We start from the raw sequence: 24,250 nt of genomic DNA on the forward strand, positions 1-24,250 counted from the left end.
CAGCGTGAGCGGGGATTACAACGCCTAGCTACGGGATATTGAGAGGTACACACACACACACACACACACACTAACAGAGACACCTAGGGTCTTTCTCAAAATGCATACTACCGTGAGTCCAAGTCAAAGTATGCGAAATGGAGCATGGAGGGAACTTCTCGAATGCGTACTCCGTTTGTACATATTTTGAAGCATGCATCGGTGCAAGCTTCAACAGGAAGGATGCGAAGAAATATGACACAACCTCGTAAAAAATTATGCAACATTTCTTGAAATCAATGGCGGCTAATATCTGAGCTAAAGTGAGAGAAAATACACTGACTTCGGAATTAAATGTTTCCTATTCACATCTTATATGTTTCCTGACTACAATATGTTATCTTGATATGTTAATAAATACATGCTGTGTTGATTTTGGCATGTTTACCTACCTACGTACCGTATATCGCAAGCCCATAATAAGTCAATAGGGCTAACTGGCTAGCTACTAACGTAAACTCAAGTAAACTCGTACATCGCCTTGGTCCGTACAATTGCCCTTATTTTAAGCGCCCCAAAAACGTAATACTTCCAGATCAACTGTAATGTCAATTACATTGTAAATCACAATCAATCACAGTTGATTCCAACAGAATCAATTACATGACCTAAACGCTGCCCGTTTCTGCATAATTCAAGCAGGCAATGAGCCCCGTCGGGTCTTTTTAAAAATGGCGGGTGGGGAAACGAAACTAATACGTGATAGTGAGAAGGAGATGTTGTGTGGGAAAATAGCTTTTTTTTCCACTCGGTCTGTCCAACTTATCACCTTAACGCCCCTAAAATGTAAATAAAACACTATAAAGAGTTTATATAATGTGTCATTTACATACCTATTTGAAGGTTTGTGTCGAATTTGAATCAGGTTTTTAGGGCGATGCTAAAGTGATCTTCTTTGAGAATGATGATCGCTTGCAATGATGACGCAAAACATGACTAGGTTTTGACGTCAACACAGTCGCTACAGTCCCATTCGTTTTCTTTGTAGCTTCGTTTGAATGTTGCGGTTGCGCACATTTGTCTGGAATGGGGTGTGTTTATGTTAATACTGTTAGCAACCAGATATCCATGAATAATTAATATTACAGTTTATTGCATAATATTAGTTCTAGGTCATGTTTGCCTGTTAAACTATCTGGTTAGCTACATTATTACGATTCACATATAGCTAGCTGATAGTTATGACGTAAAACGGTTGCTTTGTGTTTATATTGTTTAATCTCTATTGCCATTGTTGTCCTGGCTGGAAGCCAACTAGTTAAACAGGCAAAAACGGTTCAGTGAATATGTAAGTCCATAGTAAGTCAATATGGCTACCTGGCTAGCTACCTTGCATAACATTTTAGGTCATTTTTGCCTGTTTAACTAATTGCCTAACTAGATTATTACAATTTTACATATCTAGCTGATAATTATGAAAAAAACTGCTTTGTGTATATACAGTGGGACAAAAAAGTATTTAGTCAGCCACCAATTGTGCAAGTTCTCCCACTTAAAAATATGAGAGAGGCCTGTATTTTCATCATAGGTACACTTCAACTATGACAGACAAAATAAGAAAAAAAATCCAGAAAATCACATTGTAGGATTTGTTATGAATTTATTTGCAAATTATGGTGGAAAATAAGTATTTGGTCACCTACAAACAAGCAAGATTTCTGGCTCTCACAGACCTGTAAATTCATTTTTAAAGAGGCTCCTCTGTCCTCCACTCGTTACCTGTATTAATGGCACCTGTTTGAACTTGTTATCAGTATAAAAGACACCTGTCCACAACCTCAAACAGTCACACTCCAAACTCCACTATGGCCAAGACCAAAGAGCTGTCAAAGGACACCAGAAACAAAATTGTAGACCTGCACCAGGCTGGGAAGACTGAATCTGCAATAGGTAAGCAGCTTGGTTTGAAGAAATCAACTGTGGGAGCAATTATTAGGAAATGGAAGACATACAAGACCACTGATAATCTCCCTCGATCTGGGGCTCCACGCAAGATCTCACCCCGTGGGGTCAAAATGATCACAAGAACGGTGAGCAAAAATCCCAGAACCACACGGGGGGACCTAGTGAATGACCTGCAGAGAGCTGGGACCAAAGTAACAAAGCCTACCATCAGTAACACACTACGCCGCCAGGGACTCAAATCCTGCAGTGCCAGACGTGTCCCCCTGCTTAAGCCAGTACATGTCCAGGCCCATCTGAAGTTTGCTAGAGAGCATTTGGATGATCCAGAAGAAGATTGGGAGAATGTCATATGGTCAGATTAAACCAAAATATAACTTTTTGGTAAAAACTCAACTCGTCGTGTTTGGAGGACAAAGAATGCTGAGTTGCATACAAAGAACACCATACCTACTGTGAAGCATGGGGGTGGAAACATCATGCTTTGGGGCTGTTTTTCCGCAAAGGGACCAGGACGACTGATCCGTGTAAAGGAAAGAATGAATGGGGCCATGTATTGTGAGATTTTGAGTAAAACCCTACTTCCATCAGCAAGGGCATTGAAGATGAAACGTGGCTGGGTCTTTCAGCATGACAATGATCCCAAACACACCGCCCGAGCAATGAAGGAGTGGCTTCGTAAGAAGCATTTCAAGGTCCTGGAGTGGCCTAGCCAGTCTCCAGATCTCAACTCCATAGAAAATCTTTGGAGGGAGTTGAAAGTCTGTGTTGCCCAGCAACAGCCCCAAAACATCACTGCTCTAGAGGAGATCTGCATGGAGGAATGGGCCAAAATACCAGCAACAGTGTGTGAAAACCTTGTGAAGACTTTGTGAAAACGTTTGACCTCTGTCATTGCTAACAAAGGGTATATAACAAAGTATTTTGTCTGTCATAGTTGAAGTGTACCTATGATGAACATTACAGGGCTCTCTCATCTTTTTAAGTGGGAGAACTTGCACAATTGGTGGCTGACTAAATACTTTTTTGCCCCACTGTATTGTTTTGTGTATTGTTGCCATTGTCCTCGTCTGGAAGACGGTTCAGTGAATGGGGAGGTGAAGTGTGAGGTAATACAGTAAGGGGAGTTCTTCTCAAATGTATCGTTTGATGCATTCTCCACACTCTAGTCCTCACAAGAACGTACTCAAGAGAACGTGGTCGGAGAATGCACTCTGAGGATGAGAGCGTGTGGAGCACGATAGTATGCATATTGAGAAACACCCCTAGAAGCATATGGTCAGGGGAGACACACACAGGCACACACACAGCTGAGATCACTGTGCATGGCACCAGCCCCCCCTCCCCCAGTGAGATCACACAGAGTTCAAACACTGGGGCGATTCAGCCAGAAAAAAAAAGGAAAACACGGTCACTTCTGAGTTCTGACCAGCTCCAGTTCTCTCTGCTGCCTCTTCTTTTCTCTCCTTTATTTATTTCTCTCTTTCCACAATGAGGCATTCAGGGGGGAGAGACACATCCACGCCGTACACAGTTCTAAACATGTCAGAGTGAGTCTGCGGTTCAGTCATAACACAAGTCAAAGACCCATTCACTTCCCATAATCCCCATCTCTATTCTTTTCAATGGTGTACAAAAAAAAAAAAAAAACTGTTGACAGTGACAGAAGCAAACGCCACCCACTAGAGGAGTCCTATAGAGGTTTTAGGGTCTGAAATGCTCAGAACGTCGTTGTGAGGCATAGACATTCCACCACTTTTGCACTGGTTACCGTACTCACACTATAGGGCCGACCCGACCCGACCCTTACTGCGCGGGCTCGGATATCTCCACTCACATCTTTATTTCAAGCGCCGTTCAAGCAACCATGGTGGATGTGTACCTAGGACAGCCCAGTACAGCTCAGCTAGACGCAGCACTGTTTGGCTATGTATGATGTATGTATGTATGTGTGAAAAGGGTCAAAAGGGATGATATTTATTCAGTAGCCATCGTGTAGTGTAATCACACCTGGAGTTTTACCTGACACCGTGACCTGTCCAGGAGAAATCCATGAGCGCTAGTTTTAACCCTGTCCAGGTTACTGCACTGTATGTTTCACCTTTTTAAGAGGTTAGACAGAAATAAAGGAAACAGTGGGTGTAAGTCACTCCCCCCCCCCCATAATGTAACATTGTGCTTTGGCAATGTATCAATATGTCATTCCATTAATGCAAATTCATATTGATGTTGACTGAGCACACAGACCGCGCCAGCTCAGTCGCCTTGCCTCACGCTTCATTCGAAACGACTGAATCGGCGAGGCCCACACTGCACTCTCTGTGACAGATCGACATCCTGTTGATGTGCGATGTGACCTGTGCATTCACCCACTTTGACACTCTGCAGTACATCAGCCGTATAGCACAGGAACCAACAACCTACTCTTCGGGCCAAGGTTTTATTTTTTGCCTGCGTCCCAAATGGCACCCTATTCCCTATATAGTGTGTCACTTTTCAAAACAGGGGAACCATGTACGGCATAGAGTGTGTGTATGTGTCACAAAAGCAGTGCACTAAATGTGGAATAGGGGGTCATTTGGGATGCAGCCTTTGTAAGTGGCTGTGCAGAGACAAAAGACCTGTAAGTGCCAGTGCAGAGCCTTGCCCCTTGACCGAAGATAAGGACAAGACATCGGGGTGATGTTCATTAGGCAACAAACAAAAGAAAATTGGACTGAAACGTGGAGGGAATAACTGAACTTGTCGAATAAGAAACACTTGTTTTTGTTTTCTGCTGCAAATGTTTTCTTATGGTGTGCACCAATGAATACGACCCAGGCTGGAATGGGATGGTAGAATGGTCGTGATATTAGTGGCATCGGTTTTTACTATCCCAGTGAGCCTGTAAAGCTTTGTAGGTAATGGTCTGGTTTCTCCCTCACAGAGCTGGGACACAGCTCCTCTATCCACTACTGCGCAAACAGACAGACAGGCAGAGAAGCAGACATGTATGTGGGAAGGTAGGTAGGTTGGTAGGCAGACAGGCAGGCCATCACCACACATACATCTAGAGCAGATAGATCTGCATAGACCACCACCACACATAGTCCTAGAGCCGATAGATCTGCATAGACCACCACCACACATAGTCCTAGAGCAGACAGATCTGCATGGGCCACCACCACACATAGTCCTAGAGTAGATAGATCTGCATGGACCACCAGCACACACAGTCCTATAGCAGATAGATCTGCATGGACCACCAGCACACACAGTCCTATAGCAGATAGATCTGCATGGACCACCAGCACACACAGTCCTATAGCAGATAGATCTGCATGGACCACCAGCACACGCAGTCCTATAGCAGATAGATCTGCATGGACCAACACTGCCAGTACAGACAAACATACACCTATAATCCATAGGTCAGTTCTACATGGTGGCAGGCAGGCCACGGTGCCAGACAGACGGACAGTGGTCACTCCCCTAATTGCTTTGGGTGGGATTGAATCCCTCTCATGCTGTTGGTCTGGTTTATAAGCTTGTTTGGGTTCCCCTCTCCAAAAACACAGCTTATGTAAGGAAATGGCAGTGCTGGCATGCAATATGCAACAACAGGCCTCATTCATATTGCAAAGCAATCTGGACCTAAGGGGAATAGCTACTCTCCCCAATGTGTCACGATCTAGTAGTTCTACAGATGCTAGCTTTAATTGGCAGAGTGCTTGATTTGTCGGACGGCAAGAATTCGGGAAACAAATGCCTGCTGTGATGCTGGGTCTCAGAGTAGAGGACACTGGAGCTTGGCCTTCAATGTGCAGGCATACAGAGAGGCAGACACACACACACACACACACACACACACTAGAGAGAAGGGTGTGGTGTATCAGGATGAGCCAGAAGCATGGTCCAGTACAGAATGTTGATGTGGCCCAGAGAGATTAGAGAGAGACACACAGTCACATAGTATCAGATGGGAACAGGATTGGCACTAGTGTAGGTGACACAGCTCTGTGGCACACACGTCCTGTGGTTAAACAGCAGTGTGCATGTGTGTGTGTGTGTGTGCATGTGTGTCTCTCTGTGCGTGTGTGTGTGTGTGTGTCTCTCTCTCTCTCTGTGCATGTGTGTGTGTGTGTGTGTGTGTGTGTGTGTCTCTCTGTGCATGTGTGTTTGTGTGTGTGTGTCTCTCTGTGCATTGTGTGTGTGTGTCTCTCTGTGCATGTGTGTGTGTGTGTGTGTGTCTCTCTGTGCATGTGTGTGTGTGTGTGTGTCTCTCTGTGCGTGTGTGTGTGTGTGCGCGTGTGTGTCTCTCTGTGCATGTGTGTGTGTGTGTGTGTGTGTGTGTGTGTGTGTGTGTGTGTGTGTGTGTGTGTGTGTGTGTGCGCATGCGTGTGTGTGTCAGCGCCGTCATCAAAGAGTTAACCTTGCTGACTGCTAAAACATGACTTCCTGCGATGCAGACAAAGGCCAGGCACACACACACACCAGCTGCATACCATAATGGCACCTTATCCCCTATATAGTGCTCTACTTTTGACTATGGCCCATGGTGCTCTGCTCAAGTGAAGTGCACCATGTAGGGAACAGGGTGCCATTGGGAAACAGCCACACCATTTAAGGAACCCAGAGGACCAGTGAAGTACCTCAACAAACAGGCACATGGTGAATGATTTAGTTGCCTAGAGAACAACGATTGACAAGTCAAAACATTTTCAGGAAACTAGATCCAGGATTAGTAAACAACCAACGGCATCCATCCGATCTCTTCAAGACACTCGCGCGCTAACAACGTCAGACAAAAGGACGGACAGACAGAGACCTGCGCGCGCACACACAGGACCGTGTGTGTCTGGAGGGGGATAATTAAGTGTCTGTGAGCAGTATGAGGGTGAGGACATGCTCCTCAGTGAGGGAGACAGACTGACCCTCTCACTCTCTCACGCACAAGCCTCAGATAGCTTGTGACACAATATACCCCCCCCCCATCCCACAAGTAGGTCTAATCAGAGACGTGCGACTGCCATCTCATCCCAGCCCTACTGGCAACATCACATACTATTCATTCCTCTAAGAGACAGGGGCAGATAGAGCGAAAGGAGTGCCTTAAACCCAAAACAATATATTCTATGGCTTCTGGGCCTTCATACTTAGTGCTCCGGGGTAAAGTGTCCCCTAGGTACAGATCTAGGATCAGTTTCCCCTACCCCAATCCTAACCTTAACCATTAGTTGCCCCAGAGACGCTGATCTCGGGGCAACTTCACCCTACACCGCAGTCTACAGGACACGCAAAGACAAGTCGACCATCTCCTCTATGGCCAGAGCTTATCTGATCACCATGAGAGTGAAAGAGAGAATAACAAGGAAAACAAGGAAAGTATCTTGTTGCGATTACAAATGACTGACGAGATTCATTTCAACGTGCGTCTCTTGATCTGACAGCGTGAGAGAGACAACGTTGAACCAGATGTCCTGTAGCTAGGCCGTGTAGCAGTCGGGACGAGGAGAGATACGAGAGGAGTCAAAATGATACAAACATTTCCTTAGTTTACATTCCATCATAATTAAGCCCGCTCTGTAGCTCACACAGCATTGACTGGACAGGGTCCCTGTCCCAAATGGCAATTAGACCATGCATGAGGATTGGTGAGAAAACAGACTCAGTCTAACCGTCAGACCAAAAGCTCCGGGCCCTGGTCAAAAGTAGTGTAGTATATACGGAAAGAGGTGCCATTTGGGACGCGCACAGACACAAAGTAATGACCAGGCAAGCTTCCATATTTCCCTTCATGGGTTTATAAATGGGCCCCTGATAAACAGCTGATTTGGGTCTCAGACAAGTGAGACTGAGTCTGGTTCTCACCGATCCTCAAACAGTCTCAACGCAAACTCTTAAGCTCCTTATGCATGTGCAGTATAAGTTGCTCCATCGTTGCCATGGCAGACCCGGGGATTCGAGCCCACGCCACAACGTACTCCGGAAGCTAGCGTGCTAGCCACTAGCCTACCAAATCCATGGTTGTGGCGGGCCAGGGGTGGCACTATTACAAGTCTCTACTGAGGAAGGCAGTAAACGATGCTTACTTAGCCATCCGCTACACACGCATTTATGGTGTGTAGCTTTATACACTACCAAACCAGTAGGTGTTCCCACAACTTCATAAACAACCCCAAGTGGCATTCCTGTAAAGAAAACTGCTTCGGGATGAGGTTTCCCCTGGTTGCAGATCTAGCTTCTCCCCCAAACCTAACCTCAACCATTTAGTGGGGAAAATGCTAAACTGACCCAAAATCAGCGTCTAGGGGCAAGTTCACCCTATACACCCAGAAATTTGGGACAGAGACCGAGCAACTCGCAGATGATGACTACAGGGCAAACGGACAAAGTGTAACCAGTCAGGCAAGTCCTCATGCCCTGACGCGGAGTGATGATGCGTCACGGAGAGGGAGCTGAGCTGGGATGACAGCGGCTTTGCTTCCAGCCACCAAACCACCCATTGAGCCGCACTGGTTGACACACATTCTTAGTTCTTAAATGGCACCCTATTCCTTGGATAGGGCACTGGTAAAAAGCAGTGTACTATGGGAATCCTTTAGGTCCTGGTCAAAAGTAGTGCACTTTATAGGGAATAGGGTGCCATTTAAGACATATCCGTAGCGCTGAGACTCAGACAGAGATATAGATATATATACAGGGGCCCGGCCCACGGCATAGAAGTAGTCTGGAACTCAGTCTGACGTGACTGGTGACCGTGGAATATGGGGTGAACTGGCAGTCACTGCTCTGTCTGCCTGTGTGTCTGTCTGACTGTTATTCCTCTGTCTGTCTGTCTCAGTCAGATGCACTGCAGTATAGAATTAAGCAATAAGGCATGAGGGGGTGTGGTATATGGAAAATATACGACGGCTAAGGGATGTTCTTTTGCACGACGCAACGCGGAGTGCCTGGTACAGCCCTTAGCCGTGGTATATTGGCCATATACCACAAACCCCCATGGTGCCTTATTGCTATTATAAACTGGTTTCCAATGTAATTAGAGCAGTAAAAATAAATGTTTTGTCATACCCGTGGTATATGGTCTGATATACCATGGCTCTCAGCCAATCAGCATTCAGGGCTTGAACCACCCAGTTTATAATTGTTAATAACTTTCGATTCTTGCCACCAGAGACATTGATGGAGAGCTTACTGCGTGTGTGTGTGTGTGTTACTCCCATATGGAGGGTACATTTAGAGGGTTTAGCAGGAGAAACCCGCAGCACCTCATCATCTCAATAACACACTAAAGAGCACTGCCTCTCTCCATCCCTCCCTTACATACTCATCCTCTTCTCCCACTCACCATAATTACACTGCGAGTGCAGGGACTTCCTCTGCTCTCATCGTCCCAAATGGCACCCTATTCCCTATTTAAGTGCACTAATTTTGACCAGGGCCCATAGGGAATAGGGTGCCATTCTGGACGAAGCACATGTTTAACACCAACATTCTCTATTGCATGTACAGTATTGTATTTCTCCTGTCACTTTTTTCAATCTAACATTAGATTTCATGCTATCGTGGGTATATTTGATCCTATAGGCATTTTCGGGTCAAAATCAAATCAAACTTGATTTGTCACATGTGTAGACCTTACCGTGAAACGCTTTAAGAAAATATTTACCAAATAAACAAAAGTAAAAAATAATAAAAAGTAACACAATAACAAAAGAAGTAAAAAAATACACTCTTACATACTACACTCTTACATTCTACACTCTTACATTCTACACTCTTACAGAGAGAGAGAGGAGAGAGAGACAGAGAGAGAGAGGAGAGAGAAACAGAGAGAGAGAGGAGAGAGAGAGAGAGGAGAGAGAGAGGTGAGAGACAGAGAGAGGAGAGAGAGAGACAGAGAGAGAGGAGAGAGAGACAGAGAGAGAGGAGAGAGAGAGAGAGAGGAGACAGAGAGGAGAGAGAGGAGAGAGAGAGAGAGGAGAGAGAGACAGAGAGAGAGGAGAGAGAGAGACAGAGAGAGAGGAGAGAGACGAGAGAGAGAGAGAGAGAGAGAGAGAGAGAGAGAGAGAGAGAGAGAGGAGAGAGAGACAGAGAGAGAGAGACAGAGAGAGAGAGGAGAGAGAGACAGAGAGAGAGAGGAGAGAGAGAGAGAGGAGAGAGAGAGGTGAGAGACAGAGAGAGGAGAGAGAGAGACAGAGAGAGAGGAGAGAGAGACAGAGAGAGAGGAGAGAGAGAGAGAGAGGAGACAGAGAGGAGAGAGAGGAGAGAGAGAGAGAGAGAGGAGAGAGAGACAGAGAGAGAGAGGAGAGAGAGAGACAGAGAGAGAGGAGAGAGACGAGAGAGAGAGAGAGAGAGAGAGAGAGAGAGAGAGAGAGAGGAGAGAGAGACAGAGAGAGAGAGACAGAGAGAGAGAGGAGAGAGAGAGGAGAGAGAGAGAGAGAGGAGAGACAGAGACAGAGAGAGAGGAGAGAGAGAGGAGAGAGAGAGACGAGAGAGAGAGAGAGAGAGAGGAGAGAGAGACAGAGAGAGAGACAGAGAGAGAGACAGAGAGAGAGGCAGAGAGAGAGGCAGAGAGAGAGAGGAGAGAGAGACAGAGAGAGAGAGGAGAGAGAGAGACAGAGAGAGGAGAGAGAGAGACAGAGAGAGAGAGGAGAGAGAGACAGAGAGAGAGAGGAGAGAGAGAGACAGAGCGAGAGAGGAGAGAGAGACGAGAGAGAGAGAGAGAGACAGAGAGAGAGAGGAGAGAGAGAGACAGAGAGAGAGAGGAGAGAGAGACGAGAGAGAGAGAGAGAGACAGAGAGAGAGAGGAGAGAGAGAGACAGAGAGAGAGGAGAGAGACGAGAGAGAGAGAGAGAGAGAGAGAGAGAGAGAGAGAGAGAGAGAGAGAGAGAGAGGAGAGAGAGAGAGAGAGACAGAGAGAGAGACAGAGAGAGAGACAGAGAGAGAGAGGAGAGAGAGACAGAGAGAGAGAGGAGAGAGAGAGAGACAGAGAGAGAGAGGAGAGAGAGGCAGAGAGAGAGAGAGAGAGACAGAGAGAGAGAGGAGAGAGAGAGACAGAGAGAGAGAGGAGAGAGAGAGACAGAGAGAGAGGAGAGAGAGACGAGAGAGAGAGAGAGAGACAGAGAGAGAGAGGAGAGAGAGAGGAGAGAGAGAGAGAGAGAGAGGAGAGAGAGAGACAGAGAGAGAGGAGAGAGAGGAGAGAGAGGAGAGAGAGGAGAGAGAGAGGAGAGAGAGAGACGAGAGAGAGAGAGAGAGAGAGAGAGAGAGAGAGAGAGAGAGACAGAGAGAGAGACAGAGAGAGAGACAGAGAGAGAGAGGAGAGAGAGACAGAGAGAGAGAGGAGAGAGAGAGAGAGGAGAGAGAGAGAGGAGAGTGTGTGTGTTTGTTTGGCTCTACTATCCTTGTGGGGACCAGAAGTCCTCAAGAGGATAGTTAAACAAGGAAAATTGTGACAAGTGAGGACACTTCACCCCACAAGGAAAAACACTATTTTAGGCTTAGTGGTTAGGTTTAGGATTAGGGTTAGAATTAGAAGTTTGGGTTAAAGAAAATAGGATTTTGATTGGGAATCAATTAAATAGTAAAACAAACATGTGTGTGGTGTAAAAGAGGAAAGGAGAACCTTTCAGAGTCCTATTGGTCGAGGTTCGGGAGAGAGTCAGCGAGAGAAAGAGGGCAGGAGAAGGAGAGAAAGAGAACAGTCTGCATACAGATGTTGTGGGAGAGCAGTGGCATTCCTCTCGGCAACCCCCTCCTCCTCCCACAGCGAGAGAGAGAACAACCCCCCCAGAGTGAGAGGAGAGACGAGGGCCCTGTCACCGAGTCACTGAGTCACTGAGCTCTTTTCATCAGGGGACACAGAGGGAGAAGGGAGGAGAGGAAAGGAGTGGGGAGGAGAAGAGAATAAGAAAGTAGTGGAGAGGAGAAGGGAGGAGTGGTGAAAAGAACAGAGGAAAGGGAGGGGAGGGGGGGTCCTCGACATCTGCACATCCTGCCATAGCCCCTCCTCCTTCTACCCTTTCACATCTCTGCTCCCAGGGCATGCAGTGACAGACAGACAGACAGACAGACAGACAGACAGACAGACAGACAGACAGACAGACAGACAGACAGACAGACAGACAGAGAAAGAACGATGTAGAGCGAGATGAAAGGAGAGAGGCTCACACAGTCACACCAGCCCTGACAATGTGCATGGGACAAAAACAGACTAAAGGGCATGGAAACCAGAAGAGCCGGAAGAAAAAAGGAAAATCATTTTCGACCTTTTAAGGTTTATGTGGCCTTTCCGTACATACAGATGTAGGATCTTAATTTGAGCCAGTTTGCTACAGCAGGAAAATAATCCTGCAGCAGTATTATGTGGATTATAATTAATTGGCATTTTTGAAGGAGTTGCTAGATTTTTTGTAAGCCTCAAATACACTACAAGTTTAGGATGTCCTGCCTTGCAGGAAAGTACTCCTGCAACAGGGTGATCAAATTAAGTTCCTACATCTGTACTATGGCTACTTGGAAGATGCAGCCCGTCAGTCCGGTACTCAGTCAGTCAGTCCATCCAAGTCTTGACCTGCCCATTCCCATACAGCCCTGCCAGATCAGGAAGCAAGCCAGGATCGGAAGACACAAGGGGAGAGGGTGTGTACGCTCCCAAGTGGGCACACAAGGGGCAGGAGGGCAGCAGAGATTCCGTGTCTGATTCCCAAATGACACCCTACTCTCTACATATAGTGCACTACTTTCGACCTAGAGGCCTACGTTGCAGCTCTGTATAGTCTCTGGTCAAAAGTAGTGCATTATATAGTGATACTAGGATGTCTTTTGAGATTTGGCATTTGGTCCGGCATGGCACTGTGCCCAGGCATCCTCTAGGAATCGTCTGGGCATAGGGCAGGTTGAACACAGCAGGTAGGCTTGGCCTCTAGATGACTGACAGCTGTCATCTAGTTACCGTTTACAGATCGTGATGACAGAGGAGGACTCAGTCCAAACAATGACAATCTGGTACTAGCACACACTATGTCCGCCCTCCCGGGAACACACAAACACCCACTCCCCTCACACACCACCCTCCACACACTTTCCCATTAGGCTCCACAGAGAGATTGACCTGCCTCTCTTGCCTGCAGAGGATGTTGTGTGCATTTACTAGGCACTCAAACCAACACACACTAAGCATCTTTCTGTCAGCCTGAGCTAACCCAGAGAACGACCAATGTGTTGGAACTGCGCAGGCCGCAGGACAGGACTGAGAAACACACAGAGAGGAAAAATAGAGGAGAAAGCCAACGTGAGATGGGCAGCGCCAATGAAGAGGTGCCAATAGGAGAAGAGAGAGAGACAGGTGAAGAGGTGCCAAGAGGGGAAGAGAGAGAGGTGAAGAGGTGCCAAGAGGGGAAGAGAGAGAGGTGAAGAGGTGCCAATAGGAGAAGAGAGAGAGAGAGACAGGTGAAGAGGTGCCAAGAGGGGAAGAGAGAGAGGTGAAGAGGTGCCAAGAGAAGATGAGAGAGATGGAGAGCGAGAGCAATGAAGAGCGACAGAGCTCTTCATCGCTCTCTCTCGCTCTCTTCATCTCTCTCTCTTCCCCTCTTGGCACCTCTTCATCTCTCTCTCTCTTCCCCTCTTGGCACCTCTTCATCTCGCTCTCTTCCCCTCTTGGCACCTCTTCATCTCGCTCTCCCTCTTCTTGGCACCTCTTCACCTCGCTCTCTCTCTTCTTGGCACCTCTTCACCTCTCTCTCCCCCACGTGGATCCATTTCATTTCAGAAAGCCATATGACACCCACCATCTCAGAATGATCTGAAGTCCTTTGGTTTTTTTACCCCCTTTTTCATAGTATCCAATTGGTAGTTACAGTCTTATCTCGTTGCTGCAACTCCCGAAGGTCGAGAGCCGTGCGTCCTCCAAAACACAACCACAACCCCACTGCTTCTTGACACAATGTCCACTTAACCCGGAAGCCAGCCGCACCAATATGTCAGAGGAAACACCCCATACACCTGGCGACTGTGTCAGAGTACACTGCGCCCGGCCCGCCACAGGAGTGCACGATGGGACAAGGACATCCCTGCCGGCCTAACCCTCCCCTAACCCAGACGACGCTGGGCCAATTGTGCTCTGTAATTGTGCTCTCTCTCCAGGTCGCGGCCGGCTGCAACAGAACCTGGACTCAAACCCAGAATCTCTAGTGGCACAGCTAGTACAGCGATGCAGTGCCTTAAACCACTGCGCCACTCGGGAGGCCCCTGAAATCATTTCTGTAGTTAGATAAGACTGGCATTCCTTCACCATTATTTTGTTGAAATATAATTTGCTCCCTGAGAAATTAAGTTAATTGATTGCACCCAAATTGGCCTTTTTTAAATGTATAGGATTCATTGAATATTCAATAAATATAGTACCTAACACTCAATATGGAACAAACATTTCTCTAACAATAAAGAATCCAAAGAAATTGTCAAAAGCCCCCCATGGAGGACGGGCACATTGTAATGGCTGGAATGGAGTGTATGGAACGGTATCAAATACATCAAACATATGGGAACCCTGTTTCAATCCATTCCCACCATTACAATGAGCCCATCCTCCTATAGCTCCTCCCACCAGCCTCCACTGGAGTATACAGTATAAGTTCTATGTGTCTGACAAGTAGTATGGAGCTGTGGCTTGGAGTATTGTTTCTTCATCCTATGTTATGTCTTCTCAGTGAATTTGGTGATGGTTTTTAACCCCTGTTCAGAGAAATGAGTCGCTAGGTTTATGGGAATTGAAGTTGCTAGGTTTATGTCCCATTCCACATCCTGATTTTACCAGGTTCTGACCACTAGATGGTGCTGTTTCTACTATTAGGGGATATTTATTTGAAAGAATCCCACTCCCCTCAATGGTAAAAGGATAGTTCACCCAAATTACATATTGGTTTCCTTTTCCTGTAAGCAGTCTATGGACAACCTACGCTTTGGTTTTGTTTACCTGGCCACTGTTTAAAATGCTAACTTTTTAGCATGTTTTTTTTTTTTACCTTTATTTAACTAGGCAAGTGAGTTAAGAACTAATTCTTATTTTCAATGACAGCCTAGGAACTGTGGGTTAACTGCCTTGTTCAGGGGCAGAACAACAGATTTTTACCTTGTCAGCTCAGAAACCTTTTGGTTACTAGTCCAATGTTCTACCCACTAGGCTACCTACCACCCCATGTGTAGCACAAATCCAATGCAAGTGAATGGTACCTATTTGAAACAGTGGAAAACAAAGCCAACGCATGGATTGCTGTCATATCATGTCCATAGGCTGCTTACAGGGTAAGGAAACCATCTTTCACTCTAATATTGGGGGGGGGTTCTTAAAAAATACAATACAAAATCACCTGGAACAGCACCATCTAGTGGTCAGAACCTGGTAATATCAGGATGTAAATTGAGACATAAACCTAACAACTTCAATGACTAATTTCTAACAGGGGATACTACTTGTCAGACACAGAACCAGTTCAGTTTTCTATCTTTCGCAGAGATCAAATTATATTTCAACAGAATGATGTTGTGGGAATGCCAAATCTTATCTGTTTCCAATAGAAACAATTTCAGAACAATCCGAGATGGTAGGTATCAAAATGGTAGAAGATCTGGAAGAGAGAGAGAGAGATGAGATTGTCTCACCTTTATTACAGCTGTCCCTCAGATGCCTGGTAAAGTATATCCCTCGCTCGCTCTTCATACTCAACTCCACAGTGCTTTTTTACTCTCTTGGTATATGCAACCACAACATCTGTCCCTCTCGACACCTAGAAGTTTACAGTTGCACGCAGACTCAAAACAACCCCTCCAGCGACGGCTTGTCCTTGATGGATTCAACTATTGACTGTACTGGCCGTAGACAGGAGAGATGGTGCCGACCCGGAGCCCTGACCCCACCTAGGGAATGCTTTTGTACTTTTGTGTTATTTTCGAACAAACTGATATTACACAATCAATACATCGTGCATAGCTAGAAAACGGATCAGATTAAACAGTCTCTGTCTCAGAGTGTAGAGAGAGAGAGAGAGAGACTAGCCTGTCAGACAGCTCAAAGAGAAAGACTCCAACTGAGGACTCCAACATTGTGTGCCTTTGCCATCTCCGTGGACAAGCTCAAGAGCTCTTGACATTGCAGTTCAATTTCCTCTCGATCTGATATCAAGCAAGGGGCGGGAAAATGTCACATTTAATTACAAATAATAGAAGTGTTCGACTGTTATTATAGTATGCCAACGCCATTGTGTATCAGCAACACATTCTATCTTCCACTATGTTGTGAGGGCGCTTGAAGTACATGAGAGGCTGGCTGTCATCAAATCAAAGTATATTGGTCACGTACACAGTTTAGCGGATGTTATAGCAGGTGCAGCAAAATGTGTGTGTTACTAGCTACTACTGGCTTCTAGGTTACAGGGTTTAAGTCCATTAGCATTGAAGACAGTCAATCCAGGAAGTGATTTGAATTTCAAATGCAAAAATGGCTTGATTGAGTAGTCCCTAGGAAATTGTTTAGAATTTCAGTTTACTTCCTAAAACTGACTTTAATTCCAATGGACACTAATCCTGGCTGGGCGGTTCCCTCCATAGAATTACATAGAGGTCCTATATTCATTTGTTCTATATGTTCCACTCCCCCATATAAATAGAATCTAGATAATATTTCTATGCCTTCCCTCCCCCCCTGTTCTCAGGGCTGATGAGAAAGTGAAGCTGATCAGCCTCAGGAGGCACAGGACCCAGCAGGCCCTATGGGGAAAGATGGAGGGTGACTCTGACCTTTATCTTGGTTCATCTGCAGGGAAACTAGTCACTAGGGATGTACATCTTTACCTTTCAAGACAATTCGATATGTATCTAGATACATAGGTTCTGATGTGATACAGGAACAATACGTTTTAATTTGGAATTTAGTTTGAAACGATTCGGTGCGATTCGGTTTGATTAGAGAAAGAAATCAGTGCGATTTGGTTCAATGCACTCACATTTGTTGCATAGACACATTTATTTTCCGTTCTAAATTCAAATCTGCTGCCGATATAGCTAATGAGTTGGGCCTCTTTGGGCTGGATCTGTCTGAGCTGAAGTGTGTGTGTGCGTGTGTAAATGATGTATGTCTATGGGGTATACTATGTAGGCACCTGATCTGAGCCATAAGGGAGACTAAGCATCTATCACGCCACTACCACTATCAGATTAGGGGGGACAAAGTAGCCTAAGTCTAACCCCACTTTGGTTCTGAAATCACCATTACCCACTAATTAACTTCTCAAGTTTGCAGATTGTGTTTGAGCTAGTAATGCATCAATATTTATGGTTTACAACTCAACTCAACCATCTAGTTTGCTGACGACATAACAGTGGTAGGCCCGATTACCAACAATGAAGATACAGCTTAAAGCAGGGATCATCAACTAGATTCAACCGCGGGTTGATTTTCTCTTTAGCGGATGGTCAGGGGTCCGAAACATAATTGCAAATAATTTGTAGACAGCAAATTGACGGCAAGAAGCTCAAACAGATATAATATTTGACTAAAACAATCATTTCAAAAACGGCTGAAATTTGTATACGATCACATGTATACTGTGTCTCTATTATGAGTGGGAATGCCTTGGAGCTGATATGCTGGTGTTTTTACAGTCTTATGTCCAACAACTAAATATAAAACCACACGCGGGCCAAAGTTGGAGAACCCTGGTCTACAGGGAGGAAGTGAGAGCCCTGGGGGAGTGGTGGTAGGAAAATAACCTCTCCCTTACTGTCAACAAAACAAAGGAGCTGATCGTGGATTACAGGAGACAGCAGAGAGAGCACGCCCCCTATCCCCATCGACGGGGCCGCAGTGGAGAGGGTCAAAAGCTTCAAGTTCCTCGACGTGCACATCACCGAGGACCTGAAATGATCCCTTCACGTCGACAGAGTGGTAAAGAAAGCGCAAGAGCGCCTCTTCAACCTCAGGAAGCTGAAGAAATGTGGTGCATCACCGCCTGGTGCAGCAACTGCACAGCCCGCAAACGCAGGGCTCTCCAGAGTGTGGTGCGGTCATCACCGGGGGCACACTGCCTGCCCTCCATGACATCCACAACACCCGGTGTCACAGGAAGGCCAAGACGATCATCAAGGACGTCAGCCACACGAGCTAAGGCCTGTTCCTTCTAGTTGCATCAAAGCTGGGACCGAGGCTGAAAAACAGCTTTTAAATCGCCAGTCCATTAGTGTTTTAAAAAGTCATTACTAGCCGGCCTCCGCCCGGTACCTTGCCCTGAAATACAGACAACACACCTGTTCTATACATACACATATACAATGCCAGTCGAAAGTTTGGACTAGAGGTCGACCGATTAAAATCGGAAAGGCCGATTAATTAGGGCCGATTTCAAGTTTTCCTAACAATCGGAAATCGGTCATTTTGGACGCCGACTTTGCAAATGTTTTAAATAAAAAATGTTACACCTTTATTTAATCTTTATTTAACTAGGCAAGTCAGTTAAGAACACATTCTTATTTTCAATGACGGCCTAGGAACGGTGGGTTAACTGCCTTGTTCAGGGGCAGAACGACAGATTTTTACCTTGTCAGCTCAGGGATTCAATCTTGCAACCTTACGGTTAACTAGTCCAACACTCTAACCACCTTTCTCACGAGGAGCCCGCCTGTTACGCAAATGCAGTAAGAAGCCAAGGTAAGTTTCTAGCAAGCATTACACTTAATCAATCATAATCACTAGTTATAACTACACATGGTTGATGATATTACTAGTTTATCTAGCGTGTCCTGCGTAGCATATAATCGATGCGGTGCGTATTTGCGAAAAAGGACTGTCGTTGCTCCAAAGTGTACCTAACCATAAACATCAATGCCTTTCTTAAAATCAATACACAGAAGTATATATTTTTAAACCTGCATATTTAGCTAAAAGAAATCCAGGTTAGCAGGCAATATTAACCAGGTGAAATTGTGTCACTTCTCTTGCGTTCATTGCACGCAGAGTCAGGGTATATGCAACAGTTTGGGCGGCCTGGCTATTGCGAACTAATTTGCCAGAATTTTACGTAATTATGAAATAACATTGAAGGTTGTGCAATGTAACAGGAATATTTAGACTAATGGATGCCACCCCTTAGATAAAATACCGAACGGTTCCGTATTTCACTGAAAGAATAAACGTCTTGTTTTCGAGATGATAGTTTCCGGATTCGGCCATATTAATGACCTAACGCTCGCATTTCTGTGTGTTATTATGTTATAATTAAGTCTATGATTTGATAGAGCAGTCTGACTGAGCGATGGTAGGCAACAGCAGGCTCGTAAGCATTAATTCAAACAGCACAAACAATGCATTTTACCAGCAGCTCTGCTGTTTATGACTTCAAGCCTATCAACTCCCGAGATTAGGCTGGTGTAACGATGTGATGTGAAATGGCTAGCTAGTTAGCGGGGTGCGCGCTCATAGCGTTTCAAACGTCACTCGCTCTGAGACTTGGAGTAGTTGTTCCCCTTGCTCTGCATGGGTAACACTGCTTCGAGGGTGGCTGTTGTCGTTGTGTTCCTGGTTCGAGCCCAGGTAGGAGCGAGGAGAGGGACGGAAGCTATACTGTTACACTGGCAATACTAAAGTGCCTATAAGAACATCCAATAGTCAAAGGTATATGAAATACAAATGGTAGAGAGAGTTATAGTCCTATAATTCCTATAATAACTACAATCTAAAACTTCTTATCTGGGAATATTGAAGACACATGTTAAAAGGAACCACCAGCTTTCATATGTTCTCATGTTCTGAGCAAGGAACTGAAACGTTAGCTTTCTTACATGGCACATACTGCACTTTTACTTTCTTCCCCAACACTTTGTTTTTGCATTATTTAAACCAAATTGAACGTTTCATTATTTATTTGAGGCTAAATTGATTTGATTGATGTATTAAGTTAAAATAAGTGTTCATTCAGTATTGTTGTAATTGTCATTATTACAAATATATATATATATATATATATATATATATATATTTTTTTTTTAATCGGCCGATTAATCTGTATCAGCTTTTAATGTCCTCCAATAATCGGTATCAGCGTTGAAAAATCATAATCGGTCAACCTCTAGTTTGGACACACCGAGTCATTCAAGGGTTGTTCTTTATTTTTTTAGATTTTCTACATTGTAGAATAATAGTGAAGACATCAACACTATGAAATAACACATACGGAATCATATCGTAACCCCAAAAAGTGGTAAACAAATCCAAATATATTTTATATTTGATATTCTTCAAAGTAGTCACCCTTTGCCTTGATGACAGCTTTGCACACGCTTGACATTCATCCAGCTTCATGAGGTAGTCACCTGGAATGCATTTCAATTAACAGGTGTACCTTGTTAAAAGTGAATTTGTGTGAGCGAGCGGTTTGCTGATGTGAACAGAGTGCCCCGTGGTGGGGTTATGGTATGGGCAGGCATAAGCTACGGACAGCAAACACAATCGCATTTTATCGATGGCAATTTGAACGCACAGAGATACCATTAATGAGATCCTGAGACCCATTGTCGTGCCATTCATCCACTACCCTCACCTCATGTATCAGCATGATAATGCACGGCCCCGTGTTGCAAAGATCTGTACACAATTCCTGGAAGCTGAAAATGTCCCAGTTCTTCCATGGCATGAATACTCAGACATGACACCCATCAAGCATGTTAGGGATGCTCTGGATGGACGTGTACGACAGTGTGTTCCAGTTCCCGACGATATCCAGAAACTTCGGCACAGCCGTTGAAGAGGAGTGGGACAACATTCCACAGGCCACAACCAACAAGCCTGATCAACTCTATGCGAAGGAGATGTGTCGCTCTGCATGATACTGACTGGTTTTCTGATCCATGCCCCTGCCTTTTTTTTAAGGAATCTGTGATCAACAGATGCATATCTGTATTCCCAGTCATGTGTAATCCATAGATGTTGCATGTTGCGTTTACATTTTTGTTCAGTGTTTGTATTTATGTATGGCACAACTGGTGGGCAATGACCTGTCATAATGAAAGTTGAGTCACTGGGCTTTCCCACTCATCTATAATTGTTGCTGCTCCTAGGTCAGATCTAGTATCAGATTCCCCTCCCCCAATTCCAACCTTAACCATTACTGGGCAAAACGCAATACTGAACCAAGATCAGCGTCTAGGGGCAACTTCACCTAAAACAGTAATTGTCATCTCAGAGCTGTGGTGGCAGTAACGTTAGGACTGGATGTGACAGCCAGGGTGATAGATACCACCTCACACATTCGACACTGATGTACTGATAAAAGCAGAGAGAATAGCATAGAAACCCATAGTGAAGATCTGTAACAAAAAGAACGATTGAAAATAAAAGGAGATGAGAGAGATAGGGGAGAAATCAGAATCCAAGTGGAGATATGAATATGCCCCTCAAACACAACACACTTGCCCACAGCACATATAGGTGGGCACCAGTGGCGGTCGGTGTCATTTAAGATGAGGGAGGATGATCCCCCCCCCCCCCCCCATCATGAGGTCGCTACAACATAGCCTACGAATTAAAGTTTACAACAAAAGGTGCACAGGTCGTGAGACAAATTTGTGTAATCATGGTGACAGACAGTGACACATTCAATACCGCCTTGCCCACTCTTGCCTGCATCTAGCTAATCTAGGATGTAATCATTAGTCCAACAGTTGCAAACAAGAATTTCTATTGGACAAATTCAGGTATGCTCATCCCCATTTTGTTCCGTCTGCTTCTGTTTAAGAAATGTTTTTAAACAGAATCGACGGAACGAATTACAGCCTTGATCACCTGTAAACACAGTTCACGTTGCTAGCAGTCACATCCAAACAGCATAATCACTTTGCTCATTGTATATTCCTTCTCGCATCTACACGCTCCCCTCCTTTCACCTTTTCCCTTTGCTTGTGGACTGTGACCAGGCAAAAAAAATCATTTTCAAGCCAAACCTTCATGCCATAACCACTATCCGCTACACACAGCCTACATTGTTGTCACCATATTTACTAATGTCATAGTCAACATAGCTACTAGAACTCGTTAGCAAACAATCATGTAGTCATGCAGTACAGTAAGCAGTTTAGCAGTTACACCGGCCGGCCGCATTGGCAATAACTTAATCAAACCAAAAGCTTGCCTTAACTTGGAAGAGTTCCGGTGTTGGATAGCCATGGCCAACTAGCTAACATAGCATCCTTCTCTGTTTGAGCCGGTTGTTTGATTAGGCTAAACTAGCTTGCTGCGTTCGCTAGCTAAGTAAGTGCAAGTGAACAAAAATATAACAAAATATTCCTCTCTCTCTCTCTTCTCCTTCATATTCGAATAAATTAATCTGTTCAAAACTGTTAAACAATTTATATTCTCTTTGAGTCAACTGCTCACCACATTTTATGCACTGCAGTGCTAGCTAGCTGTAGCTTATGCTTTCAGTACTATATTCATTCTCCGTTCCTTTGATTGGGTGGACAACATGTCAGTTCATGCTGCAAGAGCTCTATTAGATTGGAGGACGTCCTCCGGAAGTTGTCATAATAATAATAATTACTGTGTAAGTGTACGGAAGGGGTGATTACCATGAGCCTCCTAGGTTTTGCATTGACTTCAATGTACCCAGAGGAGAACGGAAACTAGCTGTCCTCTGACTACACCATTGTGCTACCCCAGAATGAGAGGTTGAGGCTACTGTTGACATTCATTAATACATTTTGGAGTGAAATATTCATATATTTAATAGTTTTAGAGTGGTTTCTAAGTTTTTTAATATTTCACTATTTTAATTTTTATGAAATTCACTGAGGATGGTCCTCCCCTTCCTCCTCTGAGGAGCCTCCACTGGTAGGTACAACACACACATCTTCCAGAGCCAATGTATCTTAATTAAAATGCCAATCCATCCGAAATGTGTGAATGGGTGGGGTAAATTAAGCTACGTTGTCTCACCCCATCGCACCGCTGTTTTTTTCTTTACACACACACACACACACACAAACTGGGCTGATGTTACTACTGCTTACGTCATTCAGCATCCTCGGCTCAAGGCAGGAGGGCATTTCCCGCGGAAAGCCAAGGACTAGGCTACAACCAGGACCGTTATTTATTTATTTCAACGAGGCAGCATGGAAAATACCGAAAATCTCTAGAGAATAGGCGGCTGCTTCGATTTGAGCAGCAAATCTCGATACGAGTAAAACCGTGAGGTGGGTAACGTTATTAAAGATAAGCATTCACAAACCTCGACCCATGTCCTCATCAAATGCAACATTGTAGCCCATTTAATGAAATCCTTTACACGAATGCAACGTCTATTGCAGCAACATTGTCTATTGCAGCATCAATACAAACTTCCCTTCGCTGCAAACATGCAGGCATATCACAGTTGATATCACAATTAAAATGTACCAGCTGTGTTCATTAAACCCAAATCGCGTCAACACAATTCTGAACGTTGGGGTCAGGGTGCAAATGGTGCGGCTCGCATCTCCAACAGTCAATTCACAATCAATGGGTGACTCTCGGCTGTATAGCGTCATTGTAGGGTACAGGGGGAACCCTACACATCGAGCTCTATAATATAGGCCTACTCAGCATTACTGAAGAAGGTGCAGTCGTAACCTTTGTTTTTCCCCATCGACTCACCGTCATTGCCGAATGTCTGACAGCATTGGATGCCGTCTGCCTTATCTCCGCCGCACTCCCGGGCTTGAGCAGGTTCTTCGTGAATCTCCGGGTCGATTCCGCTGCCATTTCAGAACGGCCCACACTATTCCTCTGGTTCAAGTGCCGCTGTTCAACGCGTTCGTCTATTGTAAATTCACTGTATACGCCAGCGACGGCTCTGCTCGCCTGCTTGTCTCGCTGCTGCGCCTACTAGTACTACACAGCAGCCCTGCTTGCGTAGGCTACAGATGCCTATTCAGCGAGATTCTACTAATTCCCGTGCGCTACAGAGTCAAAGGAAGCGGAACTAATGGCCAATCTCCTCCAAGGCAAGCCCCCTGCCCAACGAGACCACATGCGGCCAACCCTGGTCTACAAGAAGCCTTTTTAAACTATTAACATAGGATGGGCTTTCCCAAACAGTACTCTTCAACCCCACTATTGATGATTATCTGTTGCTGAATGCAAGTCTACGAAATGTTCAAATTGGTCATAAAGCACAATTCTAATAGGCCTGCAATGACAGTGACCATTACGTCTACAATTTGACCTCTGCCACAGGTCTAGACCAGACCAAGGAGAGAAATCTAGGAGAATAACCTCCAGAATGGCATTAACTCATCAGCAGTC

The 24,250-nt window shown here is 45.1% G+C and overlaps 1 protein-coding gene across 2 annotated transcripts in view; it reads right to left on the reverse strand.

Annotated features, from left to right (window-relative positions):
- LOC110507356 (dedicator of cytokinesis protein 10) overlaps positions 1 to 24,208 on the reverse strand; it is a 179,459-nt gene extending 155,251 nt beyond the window's left edge. For both annotated transcript variants that reach the window (XM_036965496.1, XM_036965495.1), the window contains exon 1: positions 23,600 to 24,208. In XM_036965496.1, the coding sequence (XP_036821391.1) occupies positions 23,600 to 23,707 (108 nt within the window). In that variant the 5' untranslated portion in view covers positions 23,708 to 24,208. The remainder of the gene's footprint in view (positions 1 to 23,599) is intronic.
- Between the last annotated feature and the right edge of the window lie 42 nt (positions 24,209 to 24,250).

Source organism: Oncorhynchus mykiss, chromosome 27, assembly GCF_013265735.2.
Source record: "Oncorhynchus mykiss isolate Arlee chromosome 27, USDA_OmykA_1.1, whole genome shotgun sequence".
Taxonomy (NCBI): Eukaryota; Metazoa; Chordata; class Actinopteri; order Salmoniformes; family Salmonidae; genus Oncorhynchus; species Oncorhynchus mykiss.